The following is a 24480-nucleotide window of genomic DNA, read 5'->3' on the forward strand; positions in this document are numbered from 1 at the left end:
CTTTGTATTATTCATGTAAGTATTGTTACTTGTTCCAAAAACACACGTTTTTTGTCTCATGGTATTGTTAAAGTTGTGTTCTGACTTTCCTGATAATTGACAGAATGCATTCCAAAAATCATACATATATAGTTTGATTTATGGAAACTGACGTATGTTTTCCAAATCCCTTTTTCATTCTTTTAATACTTAGAAGAAGTAACACCAATAATAATTGGCACATTAAAATACAGATGTTCAGAAGACAGGCAATGAAGACCAGTTTTGCAAAGAGCCTTCATGATCTGTTATTTTATAATTATTTTGTAGTTATTTCAATAATTACAAAGTCCCTTTTCTATTATCTAAAAAAACCCCATATTCTTATCTTTGTATAAAAAAACCCATGAAACTTAACTGTTTTTTAACTACAGTCCTACAGTAGAATTAAATGCTTTACCACCCCCCCCCCAAAAATGCCAGAATATCAAGAAATGTATTGAACAATGAATTAACATGTTTTAAATTATGTTTTGTTATATAGTGGTTTTCTTTGAATATTCTGTTTGAAAAAGTTGTATAAGATTTTGTCTTTTATTTGTCCAGTTTGTTTCATATGTACATGTGAATATACCTGCATGAAATTTCATGCTTTAAGACTTCTTTTTACCATATTCAGGGCAGCTCCTTGGACTAATGGTGTTCAGGTTATACGTTAGTCTGGGGCATTCTGCACACGTATAACAGCCTTTTTTAGTCTTCAACAGCATCATCCCCAGCTTTCTCTCTAATCCAAGTCTTGTGACAGAACTCCCAAAAATTATATCTCTAATTCCCTGTGATGCTTTTACTAAAAAGAATTTTTCACCAGTGTGATTTCTTTATCTTTTAGGTCACTCCCATAAAAATATTTGAAATTTTGTTTCACCAACTGTATTCTAATGTGTTGGCAGGCTTTCAGAATGCCTGCACTAATTCACATCTATAACATTTTGTGTGGAGTTACAATAATTTATAATTGCTATAGCTTTTTTTATTGTAAAATATAAGCAGAAAGTTTCTCTCTTTCTGAAATTGGTATTAAAGTGATATTTTAAAAGGATGCTATGAAAGTTAAAATTTTATGTTCTGCTATTCGTATTTCTATGTGTTTGCAAAATTCAGATTTGTTTTTGAGGGATGTACTGGGAGAAAGCAGAAAGCTAGTACTGTCCTACAAAAATCAATGAAGCCATGATGCTACTATATAGATGATTGTATCATAAGTTCATTATGTCAGTTACAAAATTCAGTTATCATTGTCCTTTTTGGTGAATTGTTGCAATAAAAAAAAATTAAAAAATTTACTACTGCACCTTCCACAGATTCTGAGAATGTGTTTGGCGTCTTTTGGCCAGCTTTGTTTGCAGATCAAATCCACCTAAATATTTATAAATTATCAAATTATTTTTACTGCTGGCTACCATCAGTACAGGTCTTTGCAGAACCACTGCAAGGCTAGGTGAGTTCTTCCTCTCTGCTTCTAGATCTCACTTACACCCCGATTATCTAAGGTTGGCATCTGGCTTATCAGGACCTATGAGGTCTTCATAACTTCTTTTTCTTTATTTCTTTTTTTCTGACAGAATGCTCTGTAGCAGGAGCAGAACTGGCCCACAGCTGCTGAAAAATCAACACTTTAAGGATACTCACATTTTTGGTCTGAGTCATTCATATTTTCAGCAACTATAACTAGAGCTGAAACTGTAAACAACCTTGACTCCATGCAGATGGCTGACTTCTGCATCATAACCTCAGTCTTTTTCTTAAGCTGCTCATTTCTGCTAGTAAATCCTGACTTACCAGTTTTTGAGCCTGTGTTTCCTGAAAATTGCTCTAATTCATGGTGACAAGGGTGTAGTGATTTGTATCTTTTCTGTCATCCCAGACTAGCCATCTCCTGTCAAAGCCATCCTAACCTATTCAGGTGCTTTGTGGTTTCTTCTACCTACCATTTTTCAGTCCTTTCAGAACTTACAGGTTCCTTTTTACAGAATCACAGAATCCCAAGGGTTGGAAGGGACCTCAAAGGATCATCTAGTCTAACCCCCCTGCAAGAGCAGGGTAACCTAGAGTACATCACACAGGAACTTGTCCAGGCGGGCCTTGAATATCTCCAACGTAGGAGACTCCACAACCTCCCTGGGCAACTTGTTCCAGTGCTCTGTCACTCTCACAGTAAAGAAGTTCTTCCTGATGTTAACGTGGAACCTCCTATGCTCCAGTTTACACCCATTGCCCCTTGTCCTATCACTGGATATCACTGAAAAAAGCCTAGCTCCATCATCCTGACACCCAGCCTTTACATATTTGTAAACACTGATGAGGTCACCCCTCAGTCTCCTCTTCTCCAAGCTAAAGAGACCCAGCTCCCTCAGCCTCTCCTCATAAGGGAGATGTTCCACTCCCTTAATCATCTTTGTGGCTCTGCGCTGGACTCTTCCAAGCAATTCCCTGTCCTTCTTGAACTGAGGGGCCCAGAACTGGATGCAGTATTCCAGATGTGGCCTCACCAGGGCAGAGTAGAGGGGGAGGAGAACCTCTCTTGACCTACTAACCACACCCTTTCTAATGCATCCTAGGATGCCATTGGCCTTCTTGACCACAAGGGCACACTGGTGGCTCATTTCCTTTTATAAAGGTTGAAGTTTTTGTTTTAATTCCTCCTAGCCTTTTTTTTATTATTATTTTTATTGGAAAACACTGAGGAAAATGTTAAAATGAGACATATGGTTGCTATTACATCGTCTGTATGAACAATGGGAAACAAATGCAATTTTTGAATATAGCTATGCAATGCGTGACATAAGATACCTGTAGAGCTTTCTAAAACCATGTGTTTTATTGACACAGAATATGTCCTGTTGTTCTCTGTGCTGTCTTTGCAGTACTATTTTGCTGAAAAAAAATCAGCAAAACTTTGAAGAGACAGCTATTACATAGTTAAAAAATGCAAGATCTTTTACAAGGTACATGACAACTGTTTCTCAAACTTTAATTTAAACATAGTTTAATCTATACATAGAACTGAGCTTACCATCTTCACGAGTTACATAGTTCATGCCTTTAATATCTTTACAGCTCTGATAGCCATTGGACGATACAGCATGACAATAGAGACAGTGGATGTTGGATGGTGCAAAGAAATCACAGACTATGGAGCCACCCAAATTGCACAAAGCAGCAAGTCTCTTAGATACTTAGGGCTGATGAGATGCGATCAGGTAAATAACATTTATATGAATTTTATGGTGCCTGCTTCTGGGGGGTATGAGTGTGAGTGTTCATGTGTGAGTGTATCAGGAAGGGAGAAAGATGGGAAAATTTGTTTTTCTGTACAAACAGGTTCATATTCACTACTGTGATAACTCTTTTAGTGTACTGTGTTCACATATTTATCTAAAAAAGTATCTAGAGAACTAAAAAGAGCATGTTAAATTTTTGCTGACACAGATTTTCAAAATACACCCACAGGCTACACCTACAGGCTGAGGTGCTCACAAAAGTTTTATGTAAAATCTGCCCCCTGAGGTTTTTGAATATTTTTGGCTAAAAGTGATTGGTATGTCATGTCATTGCTATGATAGACTACTTTGTTTTTTTAAAAGAAATAAAAAGAGCAACAAAAAAATTAAAAAAAATACTTCAGTGTTACTTTCCAGTGTGATTTTCTAGATGGTCTTGCTTATATATAATGGTTTGTGAAAGGACAAGGATTTAGATAAAACCATAATTCCAAAAAAATAAAAAAAGATATAATTTTTTACTATGTAGCTTTCTTCCATGGCATGTATTAAGAATATCTCTAACTTTTAACACTTTATCATAGAACAAAAGACAACAAGGCAGTGATGCTCCACCTCATACTCTATATAGCCTTCAGGAATCATATCTCTGTTGAGAGAAGAGAGATCAAAAGTCCTGGGAACACAGCAGAACTAGCTAAAAGTCACTGGAGGTTCAGTGTCTCTGGTTTCAAATCTTAAAATATACATGCAGGGATTGTTTCTTTTCCAGACATCATTAACAAAATTTCCAGCTTGTGGTAACCATCAATAAGAGCATCTTGGAGGCGAGTGAATTTCTGATACAAGCTTCATGCTCAAAACCATTGCCTTGCATCCTGTGCAGTGCTTTCTAAAAGACAGTTACAAACCCCAGTATTTCAACTAGTAAAGAACAGCAATTTCCAGCTCACTTGTAAAGTTAGAAATATAATTTTGCAAACCCAGCCTTAGATGGTTTCCAGTTTGAGGAGAGGTTGAGCACTTTAGAAGAATTGCTCTGTCTGTTAAAGCTGACTGCACTTAATCTCCTAAACACTAGTGTTTTATAAGAGCCAATAGACAAAAAGAGTGTGAGAGTCTCTTTGATGGATTGTGCTAAGATTAGAGAATGTTCAGAGGATTACTTGACCTTGGGAATTAGAGCTGACCCTGAATCAGCTGATTAATTTTACACATATATTTTGTGGATTTAGCTAACATAGAACAATCAACAAGGATCTAAGTGCAATAGTTTTATCCTGTCTTCAGCTGCTACAGAAAATCAATGATCTTGATGCTGAAAACAAGTTTTACCACCTCATCAAACTATGAGTATGTACTACAGTCTGTATTTCCCTCATTGCTGGTTAATGCTTTCCTAGTTCATTACAAAGGATTACACACTATCTCTTGTGTTAAGAAAGTCAATTGGTAAAAGAAAAAAAAAAGAATAATTCTTTTTTGAGAAAGTCAACTGCTAAAAGGAAAAAAAAAAGATTTTTTGAGAAAGCTACAAGGAAGATAGAAAAGTAATGTTAGCTGTGTATCTACGAACGTGTGTGTGTGTGTGTGTGTGTGTGGTGTGCATGCATGTGTGTGTGCATGTATATGAATATTCAAAGTACGGTAAGCTAAAAACTTCTTAAGAAATGAGTAAATGCTGTTACAGCAAATGCATTAGTAGTAAGACTACCTCTGGAAATTATTTTGTTGCTTGCAAAGACTAGATGGGAAACACAGCTCCAAAGACAGAGTGAGGTAAGTATCCTTGACTTGAGAATTTTTGGCAGCAAGAAGATGCAGGTTCCTTTTTTCCACTGCAAATGAACAGAGAAATTAGTGAAGAAAATCATGTCTTCAACTGTCTCTTCCCAATATCATTCAGAAGTAATTTTTTCCAGTGGCTGCTCTATTAAATTAAAAATGTCAGCATCCAGCACATCATTAAAGAGAATTCTTGGGTGGTGCAGAAGGGTTTATTTACATGCCCTGTTAATTTAAATTCTTGTCTTTGGGCTATTGTCAGCTTGCAGTGAAGAGAAGGTCAGAAGATTTGCCCCTTCTAACCAGCCTTCATTTTTTAAGATGTGCTGACTGTTATGCTAGTGCCAGATAGCATTTATGCCTTTTTAGGAATTCCCAGGCATTGGAAGGGAAGTACTTAAGCACAATTCCATAAGGAACATATGTAAGTAGACTTCAAATGGTTACCACTAAAGTATGCTTTATGACCCAGGCTCTTTGGAATTTCTTTGATATGCAGTTGACACAAATTAGAGGCGTCAGGGGTCTTCCCAAGATCAGAGAGACTGCAAGCCTGGGTACAGGCAGTCTCTGTTTTATGCCATTGATTATCTGGATGCCTTCAGGCAATGTGCTTCAGTAGATGCAGAGCATTATTGATCCACACCATGAAAATAACCAAATTATTCATTTTTCATGAAATTGCTGTTGCCATGACCTTTCTTTTTATCATGTTTCCTACCATCTAACATGCACACCACAGGAGCAATATGGTCTTTGCCTGAAAATAAATGTCATTATGTTGAGAAGTCTCAAAATACTGACTGTACCATGAGATCATCATAATGAGGACACAAATTTAAGTTGCAAGTTTTCTAATAAGCATTTTAATACTATTTTTCAACATTTAAGTGTTGCTAAGTAGCACCATAATCCCTATTTGCAGAGCATATACAGAAGAAAGATTATTAAATGCTGAAAGTCATTTAGAACTATTCGTAGTCAAATTCTGGTTCAGAAAATGTGTTTATGCTTAGATACACAAAATCTAAATATTCTTTTCAATATAAAAGTGTTAGAAGCAGAGTTACTGAGCAAATGTCTTTTTTTTTTCTTTTTGTAATTTTCACTAGCACTTCCATGACTTAGGCAAATTTGTCTTTCCCTGCACTACACAGCAGTGGTGCCTAAGACCCAGAGATTGCTCTGAAAGACCTGGTACTGCTGGAAAGGTGCAGGGCCAGGCAGGACATGGGCTCAAGTTCTGTTATAGCAGCTGGGCTGCCAAAGTGCAGCACCTTGTCCAGAAAATCATACTCAGCAAGGTTCATGGCATACTGTCATATAGATGTGGTAGTATAACCTATTGCTTCCATTTCCATGAGTAGCTCAGGAAACGCTAGCTTGATCCCTGCAGGACTCTACACTGGAGACACATACTGTTAATTTCCTCTGTCAGATAGGCTTCTGAGGGACTTATCCAGACCTCCAAAATTATTTAGGTGTTCATAAAGCAGATCCTAAATATTTTTAAATACCTGTATTTTGGACAATAAAATTCCCCAGTTGCCTGCATACAAACACCAACATGTACTCGAAGGCAACTAGGACACTTCTCCCTTCTGAACACTGTCACAGTACAGGGTGCCTAATCTAAGTCTGTGCAAATATTACTTTGATGCTGAAAATAAGTCTGTACTACCTCATCAGTTAAACTATATGCATGTATTATGGACTGTATTTCTCTCATTGCTGGTCAATGCTTTCCTAGTTCCTGTATTTTCCTAGTGAATGTGTTTATGAGGGCCTGCACAGGCTCTTGGGGCTGCACAAGTCATCTGTTTTATAAAAAAGGAAACATTGCCATTCTGAGTCTTCATTTCTTTTGAAAGCAGTAAGAGATAATATCAGTAGTTATTTAAGGCCTAAGCAGAACATTTTAGAGGTTTGTAATTGGAAAAGGCCTAAATGACATAGTATTTCTTGCATTCTAGTGTTACCGCCTACATTTGCGCCAGGCTTCGTTCCCTTGTTTTGCCTCTTCCTGATGCCTCTGGCAGCACAGCAAAACTGCAAACTCACAGTTTCTATGCAGAAAGGAGAGCTGTGCTGTTGTGGGCTGCAGCCCAAGGCTGTGTTTTGGGACATGACATGGGGGTCTGGCAACCCATAGCTGGTTTCTGTACTGCAGGGTACACTGAAGCTCTGATGTGTCCCTCAGTAAGTACCAAGAAGGGCACAAAGTTGTTTCCAGAATGAGGGATTATATTCAGTTCACCTCAGTTTAGTCCCCACAGCAAAAAGAGAACATGACTGTGTGTTCTTCGAACCAAATTTGTAAATATTTTATATTTCGTATTTCCAAAAGAAATCAAAGGAAAAGGGCAATCTTCTCTTATTGGTAGAACTCGTTGTTAAAGATGTCTTTGTAGCAGTTCTTTGTTGTGTTTTCACAGTAACCTAAACAGCTTCAAATAATGACAGTTTAAAATCTTCACCTTGGGGAAAATGGCTGGGTATCACATAGGAGATAGTGGCTAAAATCTTGATATTTTTCTGGATAGTAGCATGGCTGATTGAACAATTTGACGAAATAATCTTCCTGCAGCTTTTATAATACAGATTTTCATATTTCAAGATACTGTTCCTGTAACTGTGGTGCTATTTGAAATGGTTATCAGCAGTGCTACCACATAAATGCAGGAGACAGTTCTTGGGAAAATAAGCAGAAAAATGACACTGAAAAACAAAGGCCGCAAAATTCCAACATTCACAGCTATGTGTGAATGAAATGAAGTGAGTCTGACAAAGTTGGCTATGAATAGATACACAGTTTCACTTAATAAATCAAGGCCTTTGTTCCTTGATTTTTTCTTGATTTTTTTTTGAGAAAGTCATTTGCTTTTCATGAAAATACTTCTGAAAACCTGTAGCTTATTCCAGATGACTTTCTCAGATGAATTGAGCATGTATTTCCTATTACAGTATTACTGAGAAGTTAGAGCACAGAAATTGATGATCAGTACAACTGACAAAAAGGCAAACATTTTTATATTACCACAGAGAGTAAGGAAGATAGATGACCCCTAAAAATAAAAATGATCTGTGAAGAAATCATTTGCATCTTAAGATTAAGATTTTAGAAAATCAGATTTTAAAAACAATTTATTACTTTATTCTTCTATAAAGTCTGTTTTAGAAATATGTGTATATATATATAAATTAATATACATATCCTATGCAAATTGCAAATCATTAGTCTAACTGGTATACAGCTGCAGTTGTATATGAGGAAATGCCAGCTTGTGAAAAATCTTATCTGAAGGTAAAAAGAGTTTTCAATTTCTTTAGATATAAAAATTATATATATGTAGAATATGGAAATATAAAAATATATAAAATATATTTGGATACAACTATTTATATGTGTGCATGTATACATATTATCTATATATTTGTAATCATGACTGGAAACATTTTTACCCTTCATCCATGGAACTTTTGATTTGCCTGTAACTGAAGTTAAGCAAGTGAAAAAGAGATCTTCAATTCTAGAGATACATCTTTAAATTTTAAATACATCTTCAAGCTAAACTGTTCTTAAACAACAGTACAACAAGAGTACAGAGCCATGGTTTGTTTTAATATAATTATCATAGCAATTTGGCTTCCACCTTCAGACAATACTATCAGTAGCCTGATTTAAAAAAAAAAAAACTGACAAATTGATACAATTTCTTCTTTTATATTTTAAGGTGCTCTTTTTGAAATTTGAAATTATGATTTTGTGGTACTGAAGAGAACTGAGAATACCCAATCCTTCCCTTTAAGAAAAAATCTATAGCACTTATTTTCCCTTAAATTACTATAATTTGTTCAAGTTACATTGCTGCATATTGAAAAGGATAGGCTGTATTTTTTGATGTTTTGCATGTATAATGTAGGAGCTGTGCTCAATATGTCTCCCTATGAATAATGAAGATTTTAGCTTTATAAAATCTGTGAATTGCACTAGAAGGAAACTACAGTTAGCCTTGCTAACCCACAACAAAAGGAAAAGAGCATTTATTTAACTTTGGTTTTCAATACAACAATTTTAAAATACAGAACAATACTTTTTTTTTTTCCTGCCTAGCTAACTAGGATAACAAATCCATTATCTGTGTGAATGAAAGCATCTGCTAAAGTATAAAAAAGATTCTTTATATAAATTGAACTTTTTATACTTCTAGTTTAACTGTTTCTGTACCAAAAGATTTTTATCTTCCAGTCTGAAGCAGAAGATTTGTTCAGCAGCAAATCCATGGCAGTAGGTTGTACTGAGTTAATGAGCCTGTCCTAGTTTTTAAAAAGTACCTAAGTGACCATGTCACACTGTAAGGGAAAGATGGGCCCTCAGGTAATGATCAGTGGTCCAAAATCAGGATAAAGCAAACTATTAAGGAAAAATGCAATGTGAAGTAGTCAGCATGATCAAAAAAAACAGAGAGATTTGTTTAGAAGCATTGTCCTCTCATCCCTCTAGTCATTTTTTGCCAGCTGGTAAATTTTGAGAATGATTTCTTTGTTAGATTTACACACTGTCATTTTGATAAGTATTACAGTAATGTGCTCAACTTATTGTTAATGTAGCAGAATAGGAAGGAAAATATTCAGTGCTATTCATTAAACTGGCAGAAAGTAATCTGAAAAAATAACACTATATAAATAAACTGTCATTTTACTGCATATGGGTCTTTATTATATACAATTTTTATAAGTAAAAACAAAGCAACAGTCAGAGTTTCATCATAATTTTAAATGCTTATGATACTGGTATTTTTACCTTGAAATCTTATATAGGTGGAGTCTAGAGGTTCATGTTTGAAATGAACAGAATTAGCAAACCAACCAACCCAGACAAACTAAAAGGCTTCTTTGGAATGGTTTATCTGATTTAACAGAAAGTAAACCCTCACAATAAGCAATGATAATTGAAAATGGAAACTTTATAGCTTACACAACTTTAATATTAAATACTGTGTTAGCAGTAATGACTAGGAGAGAAAACCCTGAAATGAGGGTTCTGCTAGAAAACTATGTAAATTCACAGTCACCAGAAATGGTTTATTTTGTTAGCTTGCAGTAACGTGGTGACTGCAGCAACTGTGCAGGGGACTGGCAGTTTGAGGCAATAGCATTCACCTGTATAAACAACCACGACAATGAATTTCATCCCTCTAGGACTCCACCTTTCTGCTGACATTTAAGCAAGAACTGTGAATGAGCTATACTCCACAAGCAGCCTTGCTGTGTTTTCTGAAATCTTTCCAGAAGTGCTGCCACTGAATATTAGAAAGTCTGTGTGATCTGTTTATTTCACTTTGCACAGCAGAAAAGATTACTGATATTTGTGTTTACATGCTCCTTCCCCTTTTCAAATATAAGTGTGAAATTAATTGCTAAGATTAACACAAGTTGTCGAATGTCATGATAATCAGACTGTACTAGTCAATTTCATTATTTATGAGTCCACAATACAGCATTTGTATGTATGTGTATGTGTATGTGGGTTGGGGTTTTTTTGTTTTTTTGGGGTTTTTTTCTTTCTTTTGGTTTTGTTTTTAACTAACAGCATCCATTAAACCAGAATAAATTCTTTGCTGAAATCATAAGGGACTTTATTTGGACTGTAGTATATTGTGCTAATATTGGCAGTGCTGTTATTTTATTCAAGTCCTAAACAAAGGTTCTGCCCCTGGGCATGAGGGCAGTCACTGAAATTCTGTGGAATATGTCTGCCTTAGTTGATCAAGTGCACTTCACACAAAACGTTTCCAGAAATCTTTAATTTTGTTATGGCTACAGGCAACAGTTATAATTGGGCCACCTGAGAATATAATTCATTCAACTATTTTTAAAAAAAATCAAAGTGGGCTTTTTATAAGACACTGACTTGAAAAAGCAAACTACAACTCAGAGAGAAGAAAGTGTGAATGAAATTTGTTTCTGTGTAACTCCAAGTGTGTATCTTTTGGATTTTATTGTTAAAACATTAGGGAAAATGAAACATAAAACATGTCTGAAGTCCATCATTATGGATACACACAATGACTATAGAGTCATTTCTGTGTCCACTAACTACAAATTTGGCTTTCATTTAGTACTAACATATGTATCCTAAGACAGAAATGCACACAAATTCCAGTATCTCTAATGCTGCAGTACAACTCCGTAAGCACAAGTGTCTATAATGTGGTAAGAAAGCCTTTTTGGAACAAAACTGTTTTCTTCTGTGCAAAGTTGTGATTCTTTATATGTAGAAGGGTAATGATAATACTTTCATCCTGTTAACCTCTATTATCAAATGTTATATGTACGGTAGCCTTCAAAATCTTTTGGTGTGAATGTTACTTCTCACATACTAACATTTACCTAAAATTCTTTACAAGCACAGATTTATAAAATTAAGCTAGAAGTTCTGTATATTATTAATGCCTTTCTGCACAGAAATTGCAGACTAACAGTATTATAACTTAGTCTACTATTTTTTATTAATAAGTGACCTCTAAAGTTATATAACTAAAGACACCTGCCTGTATTGTCCTCCGGATTAGAGTGCCCATGATGTCAGCACTCTCCAAAGTCAGCTAGCACATGCCTCCAATGGTTGGGTTAGAGGTTATGCAAAAATACATCTGGGTCAGAGAAATCCCAGGCACAGCTACAGGTTGGGCAAAGAAGAAATTCAGAGCAGCCCTGCAGAGAAGGACTTGGGGTTGTTGGTTGGTGAGAATCTGAACATGAGCTGGCAGTGTGCGCTTGCAGCCCAGAAAGCCAACTGTATCCTGGGCTGCATCAAGAGGAGCATGACCAGCAGGTCGAAGGAGGTGATCCTGCCCCTCTACTCTGCTCTTGTGAGACCTCACTTGGAGTATTGTGTGCAGTTCTGGTGTCCTCAACATAAAAAGGACATGGAACTGTTAGAACAAGTCCAGAGGAGGGCCACGAGGATGATCGGGGGACTGGAGCACCTCCCATATGAAGACAGGCTGAGAAAGTTGGGGCTGTTCAGCCTGGAGGAGAGAAGGCTGCATGGAGACCTCATAGCAGCCTTCCAGTATCTGAAGGGGGCCTATAAGAGTGCTGGTGAGGTATTCTTCATTAGGGACTGTAGTGACAGGACAAGAGGTAACGGGTTAAAACTTAAACAGGAGAGGTTTAGATTGGATATAAAGAAGAAATTCTTTACTGTGTGGGTGGTGAGGTACTGGAATGGGTTGCCCAGGGAGGCTGTGAATGCTCCATCGCTGGCAGTGTTCAAAGCCAGGTTGGACGAAGCCTTGCATGGCATGCTTTAGTGTGAGGTGTCCCTGCCCATGGCAGGGGATTGGAACTAGATGATCTTAAGGTCCTTTCCCACCCTAACTATTCTATGATTCTATTCTATCCTAAAAATTATTTCAGGAATCCATCCATGTATGATGTTATAAACAGCTGAGTAGCATAGGAAATTTTCCTGAGAAGCTGTGCACCTTTGCCCTAATACAGTTTTCAAAGCTTAGAGTTTTTGCATGGGGGCTTGGGCTTTTGGTTTGTTTGGGTTGTTTTTTTTTTTTTGTTTGGCTGCCTAGCGGCTTCAATTATTAACTTGGAATGGAGATAGCTTTCTCTTTTTAATTTTCAAGTGAATCGGATGTTATCCTGAAGCTTTTCCCCGCATAAGAAGCATTTTAGATTAACAGTGAGTATTTCTTCCCTGTGTAGAACACAAAACTTGCAGTTCAGGTCATGACTCTACTTTTTCTGTGTTGCTCTAAATGGCACAACACAGACATTCTACGGACAATTTAATAGTTTTAGAATCAGAGTTGCTTTCAAAGACTACCGTTCATGAGGAGTTTTTTAGATCAGTAGGCAGTCTTACAGTTTTTCTTAGAAGTACAGCAAAGGAGTCCTCTCATTTAAACCCAACGCTTTTTAAAGCCCTTGTGTGTGCTACTTGGTATTCCAGACCAAAAGAAGCTCTCCTGGACATGATATCAACTGAAGACAAGTTAACTAGAAGTAGGAACGTCCTGTTTAGGAAAACCTGTTGCTGTTCCATATGTGAAAGATACCAGTCTCATTAAAAACAATGTATAGTTTGACTGATGGTTTCAATTGTAATCCCTAATTTACTTCAACAGTATTAGGAAAATTTCATTCCCTTGAATTTAATAAGATCTGTCACTGAATCCTAATGGAAGTGAAAGGTAAAGAAAAATAGATCCTAGTCCTTTGGAATCTTTTGCTATCTTTAGAAAACCCTGATTTTAGAATCTAGAAATGACAGAAAACAGTGCTGAAGTTATCACTAGAATTCTGTCAAATGACATGACACATGTAAAACCAAAACCCCAAAATTTTTTAGTTTGAAGTTTGAATTTTCCATGAGAGCTTGTGGAGGAAGGCATAAAACAAATTACTTGTGGTGGTCTGTGGCAGATATAAGTGGTGCACCAAATAAGTAAATACTGACAATCAGACCGGATGCGTAAGTCTAGCATACCAGATCAAAAATCTGAGTGAATATTTTTTCCTGTGAGTAACTTATTAATGGAAACCTATAGCTTCAGTTTATCCTGAACCTGAGAAATTAGCTCATAAGTGCCAGTTATTTTATTCCGGGGAAAATATCTGCAGACTTGGAGGAGTTTTTCAAGCTTTCTGTTACAGGTAGGTCATTTTACCTAAAGGACCAAAAGAGTTTTCAACACTGATTCACATTTTTCTCTATATTTTACCCACCTTGTGTGTATACCTAGCAGAGTGAAAATTAAGTCCTCTGGAGATGCACTCTCAAAACCCTTTCATGAATGTCCTTCCATCTCAAACGGACTAGATGGGTATTGATGTTCTTCTCTCCCACATGAATTCATAATTATCACATGAAGTATTCTTTTTCTGTAGTGCAAATAATATTTAAATATGCTCTTCACAATCATATCATCATCACTGGAAGAAATTAAGGAGATGCTGCCCAGATGATATTTGTCACAAAATCAAGTATACTCTCCTGGGAAACAGGCAATATGTGTTCAGATGTCGTTAAGCAAAATTGTTTTAAAGGAGATGATATCGCTCGGTCTTGCCAGTTTCTGTAACCCAGATTCTTTTCAAATCTTCTTTGGCCTGGAATAAATTTTTATTTCAGCAAGAAAAAATAAGTTCAAGCCAATCTGTGCTATTATCTTTTTATTGTTTGATGACCAGGATTCCCACAAACCTAATATTTTGCTAGTTGCTGTTAGTTCCTTAGCATTAAAATATTTACACTTAAGTAGAAGTTACATATATTTGATCATTTATCATAAAGATTGGTAAGATAATTTTTCCTCTATCATGAAAGTAAACTCAATTTTTCAAACTCAAAATAATTTGAGTAATGGCCTAACCATTAGGATAGATGGTTTACCACAGACTTTTTTCATCAGTTTTAAGACTAAAAGATTCCATTGTAACATTACCTGTCCTCCTGTGTGTTATGGGCTATGCTATTTTAGTTAAGTTATCCTTGTAGCAAATACGTTAGCTTATATCTAGCTAGACTATAGCTTCTGTAAATGTTTTCAGTCCTGACTCAAAGACACCAAGACATGGAGATCATTACCAAACACCTTCCTGTGTTTGTACATCATCTTTATGGCAAATTTGCCTTATTGTTTCCTGTAAGAAAAAAAATCTGCTATGATATTTGCACTATAGCCGTAATATCCGTGTTAGTCTAACAAATAAAGACCAAATATTATGTGTCAAATCATAATAGCCTACTGGTAATTTTTTCAGATACCTAGCAGATAAGCAGTAAGTTTCCCTTTATGAAGATGAGCTGTTCTGTGTGGTAAGCATTTTGCTGTGGCTGAGTTAACCATGAAAACAAGTTGCTGATACTATGACAAATTTTGACATGGCACTCTGCACCACAAATCTTAAAGTAAAGAGGCTTTTGACTATTTTTGAATAGGCAAAAAGTAGCAAATACTGCTACCATAGGGGATTCTTCCCTTCCAAGCAATATTTCTAGGAAGAGTTGCCAACAGTTTGAAAGCATGTACTCAGCTATAAATATAAAATATTTTTGAGGACTTGTGCTATCTCTGATTTAATTTTGATTTATTAAAAGTAACTTCGCGTTTTTCAGCACTGGTGGATGTTACTGTAACGTAGCAATTTGCCAAAAGAGTAAAATTTGTGCAATGAAGTTAAACCATTTTTTTTTCCAAGTCAGTCTCAGCTAGATGAAACTTCCAATGAAAATTGAGTGTTTCTATTACAAAAGTAGAAGAACTGGCTGTTAAACCTTACATTTATCCTTGTCATTTGGTGCAATCGCTGTTCAGAAGAATGCACTCCTTGTTATCTTCTAAGGACAAAAATATTATTAGATACTGTGGTTGCTGTGCTTTAAAATATTATTCCCAAGATGGATCTTCATGATGGTAGTAAACATTTTTGTCTAGTTTTTTACTTTTGGCCTTGAATGTAGAACACTGTGGGGTAAAAAAGGAAACAATTATGTCAGTTGTACATCCTGCTGATCTAGGTGGTTCAGCATTTAAATGCAGTGTCATTGAATCATGGAATCATCGAATGGTTGGGGTTGAAAAGGACCTTACGGTCATGTAGTTCCAACCCCTCTGCCATCGGCAGGGATGACAATGCATTTCAAAATGTGCAGGTGTTCAGCAAAGATTTCAAAGAGAGCTAGCTAAAAGTGATGGTTCTTAGGTTAATCTTTTACTTATCTAACAGTTGAAGAAAGCTATCTACTTCTGTCATATGAACTGCAATCATCTTAAAAATAATTGACAAATTCATCCCTTCATAGTGCTGCAATTGCAGAGGTGTTGGGTTTAGCTAGGCTTGTCTGATTGCATTGCCTGGTCAAGAATAAAGGTGCTACCTTTGATGTCGAAGATTTAGAAGGGACATCTCAGACCCAACAAGTTTGTATGCTTTATTAAACCTACCATTTCTGCCCACAAAAACCTGTTAGCCTCACACCAAAAGACTAAATTAAGTACTCCTACCAATGACATAAGTGAAGATGTGCAGTACTTTTAACCTGTGGAAAAGTTGACCTATATTGGTAGTTGGTAAAATAGTAAATTGATCTACCTTCACTAAAGAATAGTTTGCATTTTTTTCCCCATGTTAAGTCATGTTATCTCTAATTTTTCATTGCAGCCACATTGATAGCTGTAGCACATTATGTTCAGTAATGTTGATTCATAGAATCACAGTTTGCGTTGGAAGGGATCTTTAAAGGTCATCTTTTTCCAACCCCACTGCAATGAGCAAGGACCTTTTCCACTAGATGAGGTTGCTCAGATCCACATCCAGCCTGGCCTTGAATGTCTCCAGGGATGGTGCATCCACCACCTCTCTGGGCAACCTGTGCCAGTGTTTCACCACCCTCTTTGCAAATATTTTTTTCCTCATATCCAGCCTGAGTTGCACCTCTTTTAGTTTAAAACCATCATCCCCTCATCCTGTTTTGCAATAGGCCCTGCTAAAAAGTCTTTCCCCATCTTTCTTACAGGACCCTTTTAAGAAGTGAAAGGCCACGATGAGGTCTCCCCAGAGACTCCTCCACCTCTCTCAGCCTTTCCTCATAGCAGACATACTCCATCCCTTTGATCACTTTTGTGGCTATCTTCTGGACAGTCTCCCACAGGCCCATGTCTTTCCTGTACTGAGGAGTCTGTTGCTGCATATTGCAGCAGGGTCTTGTGAGAACAGAGGAGTAGAATCACCTCCCTTGACTTGCTGGTCACACTCCTTTTGATGCAGCCTGGGATACAGTTGGTTTCTGGGCTGTGAGTGCACATTGAAGCCAGGTCAGGTTCAGTTTCTTGTTGACCAACATCCCAAGGTCCCTCTCTGCAGGAGTATGCTCAATCCCTTCATCCCTCAGCTTATATTGATACCTGAGGTAGCCCCAACCCAGATGCAGAACCTTGTACTTGGCTTTGTTCAACCTCATGCAGTTTACATTTTTTAAGTTAGTCCAATTTATTCCTTGGCATGTGTAAAAATTTACACTTAGTATGTGCCATAAATTAATTAATATATTTAATTAATTTTAATTTTCCAGTCAGAAAAGTCTCATACTTCAAACTTATGTCTGCTTGAGTGAGTCTGAATAAATGTTTCTGTTTCAGTATAGAAATCAGTTATTCTGGGCAGCACTTTGTTAAATGGGATGACTTTTCTTTGGATAATTAGGTTTGGGCCAGCATAGTCGAGCAGGGAATGAAAATAATTTAATAGATTGTTAAACAGTGTTGCAGTTTTCTAAACAAAGCTGTTTTGAAATGGGGACTATTTGTCTTTCCTGTTTGCTTTCAATCACAAATAATCAAAACAGAATTTACTGGAATGTTATATAAATCTTCTTTCTTTACAGTAAAATTGAGGTGTAGTGGTGCTTGGGTTTGATTTGTTTTTTTGTTTTGTGGGTTGGGTTTTTTTTTAATTTTAATTCCCGGCAGAACATTACATTTTGTGTATTTGTTTTGTGATAAATGCATCCAAACCTGTAGTATCAAAAAAGGGCCCAATCCTGCAAGTCCTTCCAGGAATCTAAAGTTCAATCATTCATTTAGCTTGCAAGATGTTGGTTTTTTATTCAGCTTTTCACATCACAGATCCTTTTTTTTTTCAATTGCAGGTGAATGAAGCCACAGTGGAACAGCTAGTGCAGCAGTATCCACATATAACCTTCAGTACTGTACTACAGGATTGCAAGAGGACATTGGAACGGGCTTATCAAATGGGCTGGACACCCAATATGTCTACTGCCTCTTAACTTCCTATACCATCATAGCAGTTCCACTCTACTGCATTCAGTAGATCTAATGGGGATTGCAGAGGGTTCACAACCTTTTGTGTGATGCAATATAATCGTGAGTTTACAGAGATTACAATAAAATGGAAAAAGCTGTACACTGACTTTAATGTACTGTAACTAAGTACTAATATTAAAGCAAGACTCTTGAAGTGCATTGTTGTTTTGTTTGCATAAAATATATAAAAGCCTTTGGCAGATTTCTTGAAGTGAAATTCTACTAGGTCTCTGGGTAGTTTGAGTTATAGATCTTAAGCTTGATTTTCTCTGTTTACCTTACTTCGCCTTGGTCACGTGCGTTTCCTTTGATTTGTGCTGCAGACAGTGCAGTTGATCAACAGAGTCCTGTGTTGCAACTGGGAGCTAAACTTGATGCTTATTATTTACTAAAGATATACAAGGAGTTTAAAGATGCACAGTAATAAGAAAATCTACATAGATTTGTTATTTTCATATAAACATGTTGATAATTAGACAAATCATTACTTTAAAAACAAATCTTAGTAAATGACAGTGACAGAATGAGTATTTAATGGATAATTTTACTTCTTTCTATTGCTCAATGGAATTTATATCTTCTTTCACTTTGTGTTGTTTAAAATAGGAGGCTCTGTAGGGATTTCCAGATGTTTCCACCTCACTATTTTTGAGTTAACAGTGCTTCACCTAACACTGATAACCAGTTTCCATTTCATAAAGTGAAACAGTAATTGAATACACCATCAGAAATAAATTATTCATCAATGTTCACACATCTGATTGGAAAAAAAAAAATAAAATTAAAATATTTTTTTAATTTTAAAAGCATTTTTTTTTTCTTCTCTGACTATGCTGTTATGTTACTGAATTAGGAAATTCAGATAAATGGGTATAAGCTCTCATATCATGTATGGTTGTTATTTGACAACAGAGTTTACAGTGCAAAAAGTGCTTACATCGAGAAGGACATCTAAATAAAAGTCCCATCCTGGGTATCACTTTGCAGGATCAGACACTTCATAACACAGTGTATGCAAAATAGCCAGAGTAAATACATAAACAGATTAATTTTCTGTGCATCACAAGGAGTTCAATTAGACAAGGGGATAGTGAAAATACAGACATTGCAGCTTCAACTTGAAGCTACATTAACCTTCAGAGTATTACTGTTTGGTTAAGAATGTGTAACACTGAGTATTTGTTTTTCAAAGGATACAGCATCTTAAGCCAAAGTATGAAATGCTTAAGCTTCAGCTGAGGAATTGCAATTATTTTCAAAACGTTTTGCTAATTCAGAAAGTCTAACGCAGCATAACCTAGGAGCTTGTTTACTATGGCTGTATAACTCTGTAGAACTGTTTCTTGACTTCCATAGCATGATTTTCTAAAACAGAAACATCAGCTCACAGTAATTCCAATGAGCATGTTGATTGTTTTCTTATTAGTCTTTTCAAAATGGGGATGAACTAATTTCTCTGAAAAAAAAATATATATGGTAAAGCTTTTGCTTTAAGTAAGTGGTAAATATATGTGAACATGTGTAATGCTAGGCTTTTTATTTACTAAAAAAAAAAAAGGCCACAATATTTTCAGAATACAGGCAATGGATTATATTGCAGAAATAGTACAGAATCTCAGTCATTTTTCATCTAATGTCTTTTTATGAGTGCATTAAAACTATTCACAGAATTTGTAAGTTTCTATTTTTTCGTGAAACCTTTGATCTTGCAATGAGTTTTAATAAAAGAAGATAAAGATGTGACGTCTTCTGTTTATCTGTGCTGTTAGCTGTACTTAGATTATGCCAAAAGAAAGACTGAAATATTCATCCTTGAATATGCAGAACTCATCTAGACAAGGACCTGAACAAACTGATCCAACCTGGCCCCATCATGAGTGACAGAGTTGGCTAGATGACCTCCAGAGATCTTTTTCAATCTGAAATACTAGGTAACTCAATGTATTACAGATGTAGTTGGTCATTTCTTTTCACTTCTGCCATTACATCACTTGCAGGAATTTTGTCTCTTACCAGCTATTCATCTCTCTCTTATTTGGGGTTGGAAATAGATGATTTTAAGATCCTTTCCAGCCTTAATCATTCTGTGATTCTGCAATTTTTTCTGAACATATTAATCTTTATAGATCTCAGTGTGGCTAATTAATTTTACATAGATCTTGTAATTTACATAATTTGGAAGATTATGTGGTAGAAGAATTCTAGATAGAAATACGTTCTTCTAATTGCAGTGTTAATTTCCTTATAATAATGTTTCATAAATAGTTTTATAGGACTTAAGGACAGTGTTGTGCACTTTTGAATTTTTAAATGACATTTAGAGAAATACTGTTTAGGGGAAAATGAAAAGTTATTGCCTCCTGTAAAAAGAAAGCTTGCTGCTGTTTTCTCTTACTGAAAATTTAGTCAACTCCAAAAGTCACAGGTAAATTTCCTAGCTTCCACAAGCCTGCTTTACTGAGAAAACACATTTGTTCCTTCAAAATCTTTGTGGGAACCTGGCACTAAAGTAGGTAACTTGTGACTCATCATGTCTTACCAGAGATGTTTCTAGACCAGAGGAGCTGGGCTTGTTCAATCTGCAGAGGAGGAGGGTAAGGCAAACTCTTATGTGCTTTCTTAACTAAGGAATAGGTGGTTATAGAAAAAAACACAGATAACCCTTATTTTCAATCATTCACTTTTCGAAATCCAGGTATAATTAAATGCCACTCAAATAGTTCACTTGGTGGTTGCCTCTTGCCACTTAACAGCAGTGTGGAGGGGAGTGTCCCAGCAGGAAAAGTGGTGTTTAACATGCAGAATCAGATTCACTCTGATGAGGATTCCAGATTATTGGGAAACTTACTGAATTGGCACACCCAAGCTGGCATACCCTGCTTCGCAGCAAGTGCTGACTTTTGGACTACGCAGCTTCTAGTCATCTTTGAGCAGGGACAAGATGAATTTCTGTCAAAAATATCACCAGTGAGAACAACTGATCCCAGCAGGGCCACAGGTGGCTACTTGGGGTGACTTTCAGCATTCTCAAAACCATTACACAAAGGTCTTCTGTAACTGACTCTGCTTAACCTTTAAAACTCAAACATGGCACCAGAATGCCACTAGGTTCACTCACAGAAAGTATGTAAGTAGCTACTGTAGGTCGTGAAAAAGAGTTTGAGTCTTTCTTGGTAGTTTCGTGGAATTGTTATATTTACCAATCTATCTAACTGGGTTTTCAAAAACAGTGTTTGGGCAATCAAGTTGCAGTCACTTTTGAATGGAAAAGCAGCCCCAGTAAGAATAATTTACCAATAATTAATTTTTTTCAGGCTGTCAGCTAGCTTCCACATGAGCTCAGTGGAGTCTATACACGTTCTCAAGAGATAAATACGGCCTTTCTGATGCTTAATAAACTGCAGCATTGACAGGAACAAAACCAAGAAAAGCAGCAGGTTATGTACACAATGGTTACAGGAAAACACAACAGAGGCACAAAGCAAGTTGTTAAGAAGGCATCTTCTGGTGATGTAATCTTGAACAAGAAAAGGACAATGACTGCAAATACATAGAAGACGAGATGATAGGATGGACAGGACAGGATAGGATACGATAGACAGAGACAGGATAGCACAGGATAGGACAGGATAAAACACAATTTGATAGGGCAAGAACAGATAAGACAGGACAGGATACGATATTTCAGTTGGAAGGGACCCGCAATGATTACCTAGCCCAACTGACAGACTAATTCAGAGCTGACCAAAAGTCAAAGCATGTTATTAAGACCATTGTCCAAATGCCTCTTAAACACTGACAGGCTTAGGACATCAACCACCTCCCTAAAAAGCCTGTTCCATTGTTTGACCACCTTCATGATAAAGAAATGCTTCCTAATAAAACAATGCATTGCAAAATAACAATTTTAAATCATACATAAAAAGACTATGATGACTATATTCAGATTTATATTTTAAATTAGGTGATGGTTTATGCTGCCCATTTATGAAACTCCATATTAACAGAAAGTGACTTTAAAACAGATTCATTGAAAAACTCATTGGAATAAAATTGTTAAAAGCAGTGTTGCTTTTCTCATCCAGTAGTTGTTTTTCTCCCAGCCTTCTCCATGAGTGACCTGCTATATTGGCAGTATGGGTGACTGGAATTTTATTTGAAGTTCTGGTAAATTTAGAAGCAGACTTATGAAACTGTCTTTTTCAAACCACAAATGCACTGAGAAATGCTCCAGGCTTGAGCATGCTATCGCCCATAGATTCTCACCACTTAAAAACCAAGTAATGTTTTGTGAGAGTGGTTGTATTTTGCTAATCTCAGTGATTTTTTTTGTGTGTGTGTCTTCTTGTTGTTTAGTTCAGGGTTGTTTGGTTTTTTTTTTTAAGCTGTAGAAAACATTTTCCTTGACTGAAGACTTTTTCCTTTCCTCTTCTCACCCTGCCTTTTGGTTTTTTTTCACTTGTAATTTCTTTGTCTTTTCTCCTGTGGTTATCATGTAGGGAAATGCAGAATAAGCAGATTATGGCTATCTTAATGAAAATGCTGAGTTGATGACTTCATATGGCCATTCCAATGTTTGGTAGTGTTACCTAAGATTGTAATAACTATAGACATTTACAAACACATCTTTTTTTCTTCAGTTTCATGGGTTACAGAAATCAGCTGGCTCTCAAAAGTACAACTGAGTCATCTGATGAGGAAAAGTAGCATTGACTGTTGGGTTACCATATACTTGTTGGTAATATTTCTTTGTACAAAACTGTATGAGAAATTATCTTTTGTCAGTATTGTACTTGATCATGAGACTACAGAATATAATACAATTTGTTTAAAATAGGGGCTTTCTGGGTTTGAATATATTTTTTTTAAAAGCAGAGGTTTCAAGTATTTTTCCCTCTTTTTTTTCAGTTTGTATAAGCACTGATTGCAAAACATTTATTTTTCATTGATAAATATGTGAAGTCTCTGCATGTAACTGATTTTCAGATTGGAGGAGAGGAATTAGAGCTTGTGTTTGTCCAAACCTTGAATGAGGTTTCCAAGCCAAAAAAAATTGAGGCCTACTTTCAGGTTAGGAACAGAACCTTTGTTAGTTGAATTGTGTGGTGGTTTCCTAGTTTTGCTTGGTACATTATAAACAGTTCCACTTGTTAAATTGTCTGTGGTTCTGCTGAGGAAAAGAAATAGACATTTAATTATGAAAGTCCATCAAACTTAATCTAGGGACTTACTGGTAAATATTTGCTTAAGCTCCCAAATCACTGTAATCTCTTATGCTTCAAATGTTCTTGAGCTACTATATCATCTTTTCTCTGCTTCTAGCCACTCTGTCCCTGGGAAGTAGGATTGAGCTGACAAGTGAGTATGTGCAAAACACTGAGCTTTACAGACAGCTGCTTATTGATCAGACAACTGCACACAACTTCTTTTCATTTTTTTTTTTGGGTGGGGGGGAGGAATGCAGAAATATTCAGTGCTGACATCGAGTCCAAAGCAAATGAAAATCTCTTAATTTCCATTCATAAAAGAAATATTAAAATATCAGTGGTTTGGGATTTTTTAATTTATCTATATTTTATATATCTTATGCTTGCTAGGCTAAATTGAAGCAAGATTAAAATAAAATACTGTTTCATATCTACAGATCAGGACGATTACATAATGAGAAAAACTTATGAAATTTCACTTCAGAGTTGTTTTTTCTACAGCCAAGACATTTTAGCCAAACTGACTGCCTCCACTAAATATCTTCAACTAAACTACAGACATCAATAACCTCAAGGTAAGAAACCTATAAATATGTCAAATATCCAGACTTCAAAAAGATTATTCATTTGCAATTGTGTTTCTGTGATGTTACTAATTTATACTCTTTATTTAAAAACATTATACCCTCTTTCTGAGCACTTCTACTTTGGCTGATCTGCTGCTGCAGGGCTGCAGGTCAGCAAGGGAACTGAAGGACAAAGTGACTAAGGAAACAGCAATCTTGTAGATGAGATGTTACACAACAGTTAGAACAGAGAGCTTCCAACATGTCATATTGCTGCATGAAATACTTCAACCTAATGTCTCATGCAAATAACAGGGGCTGTTCCTCATTTCAGTAGACAAGAAAGGATAGAAAATGAGTACAAGTATTGCAATTAATTACAAGAATTCACTGGTTGTTCATTAAACAATTATACCAAGAGTGTCCTGCTTTTAGGAGACAGCTCATTTTACTTTGTTTTTTTGCTGGTTTTTTTTTTTAATTTTTCCAAGTCACACAAACTGAAGGCACTAAATTATTTCAAATTTCTTACTTACCCGTGGCTGGTTCCTGATGCAATCAGTGTAGATGACTTGAGTTGCTGAAGAGCATTCAAATAGCTCAGCTGTTCCTCTGTATCTTTGTCTACATTAGGCTCAGATTAACATAAATAAACAGCTAAGTCCTACCACTGCAGCTGTGGTTGCTTGCCTGGAGACACTTTCACAAGCTGGAATAAGGTAGCACTGAAATAAAGGTCTGTGTAACAGCTGCATCTCCACTGTTGTTAAAAACAAACTCAGACCAAATATTTTTTTCTTTAGGTTTTGGT

General features: G+C 36.2%; 1 protein-coding gene across 1 annotated transcript in view; it reads left to right on the plus strand.

Moving 5' to 3' along the window:
• The window catches only part of FBXL17 (F-box and leucine rich repeat protein 17), a 284908-nt gene extending 265442 nt beyond the window's left edge, over window positions 1-19466 (plus strand). The window contains exons 8-9 of the mRNA XM_034073123.1: window positions 3100-3242; window positions 17722-19466. Of these exons, the coding sequence (XP_033929014.1) occupies window positions 3100-3242; window positions 17722-17859 (281 nt within the window). The 3' untranslated portion in view covers window positions 17860-19466. The remainder of the gene's footprint in view (window positions 1-3099; window positions 3243-17721) is intronic.
• The last annotated feature ends 5014 nt before the right edge of the window (window positions 19467-24480 follow it).

This window comes from Melopsittacus undulatus, chromosome Z (assembly GCF_012275295.1).
Source record: "Melopsittacus undulatus isolate bMelUnd1 chromosome Z, bMelUnd1.mat.Z, whole genome shotgun sequence".
NCBI lineage: Eukaryota > Metazoa > Chordata > Aves > Psittaciformes > Psittaculidae > Melopsittacus > Melopsittacus undulatus.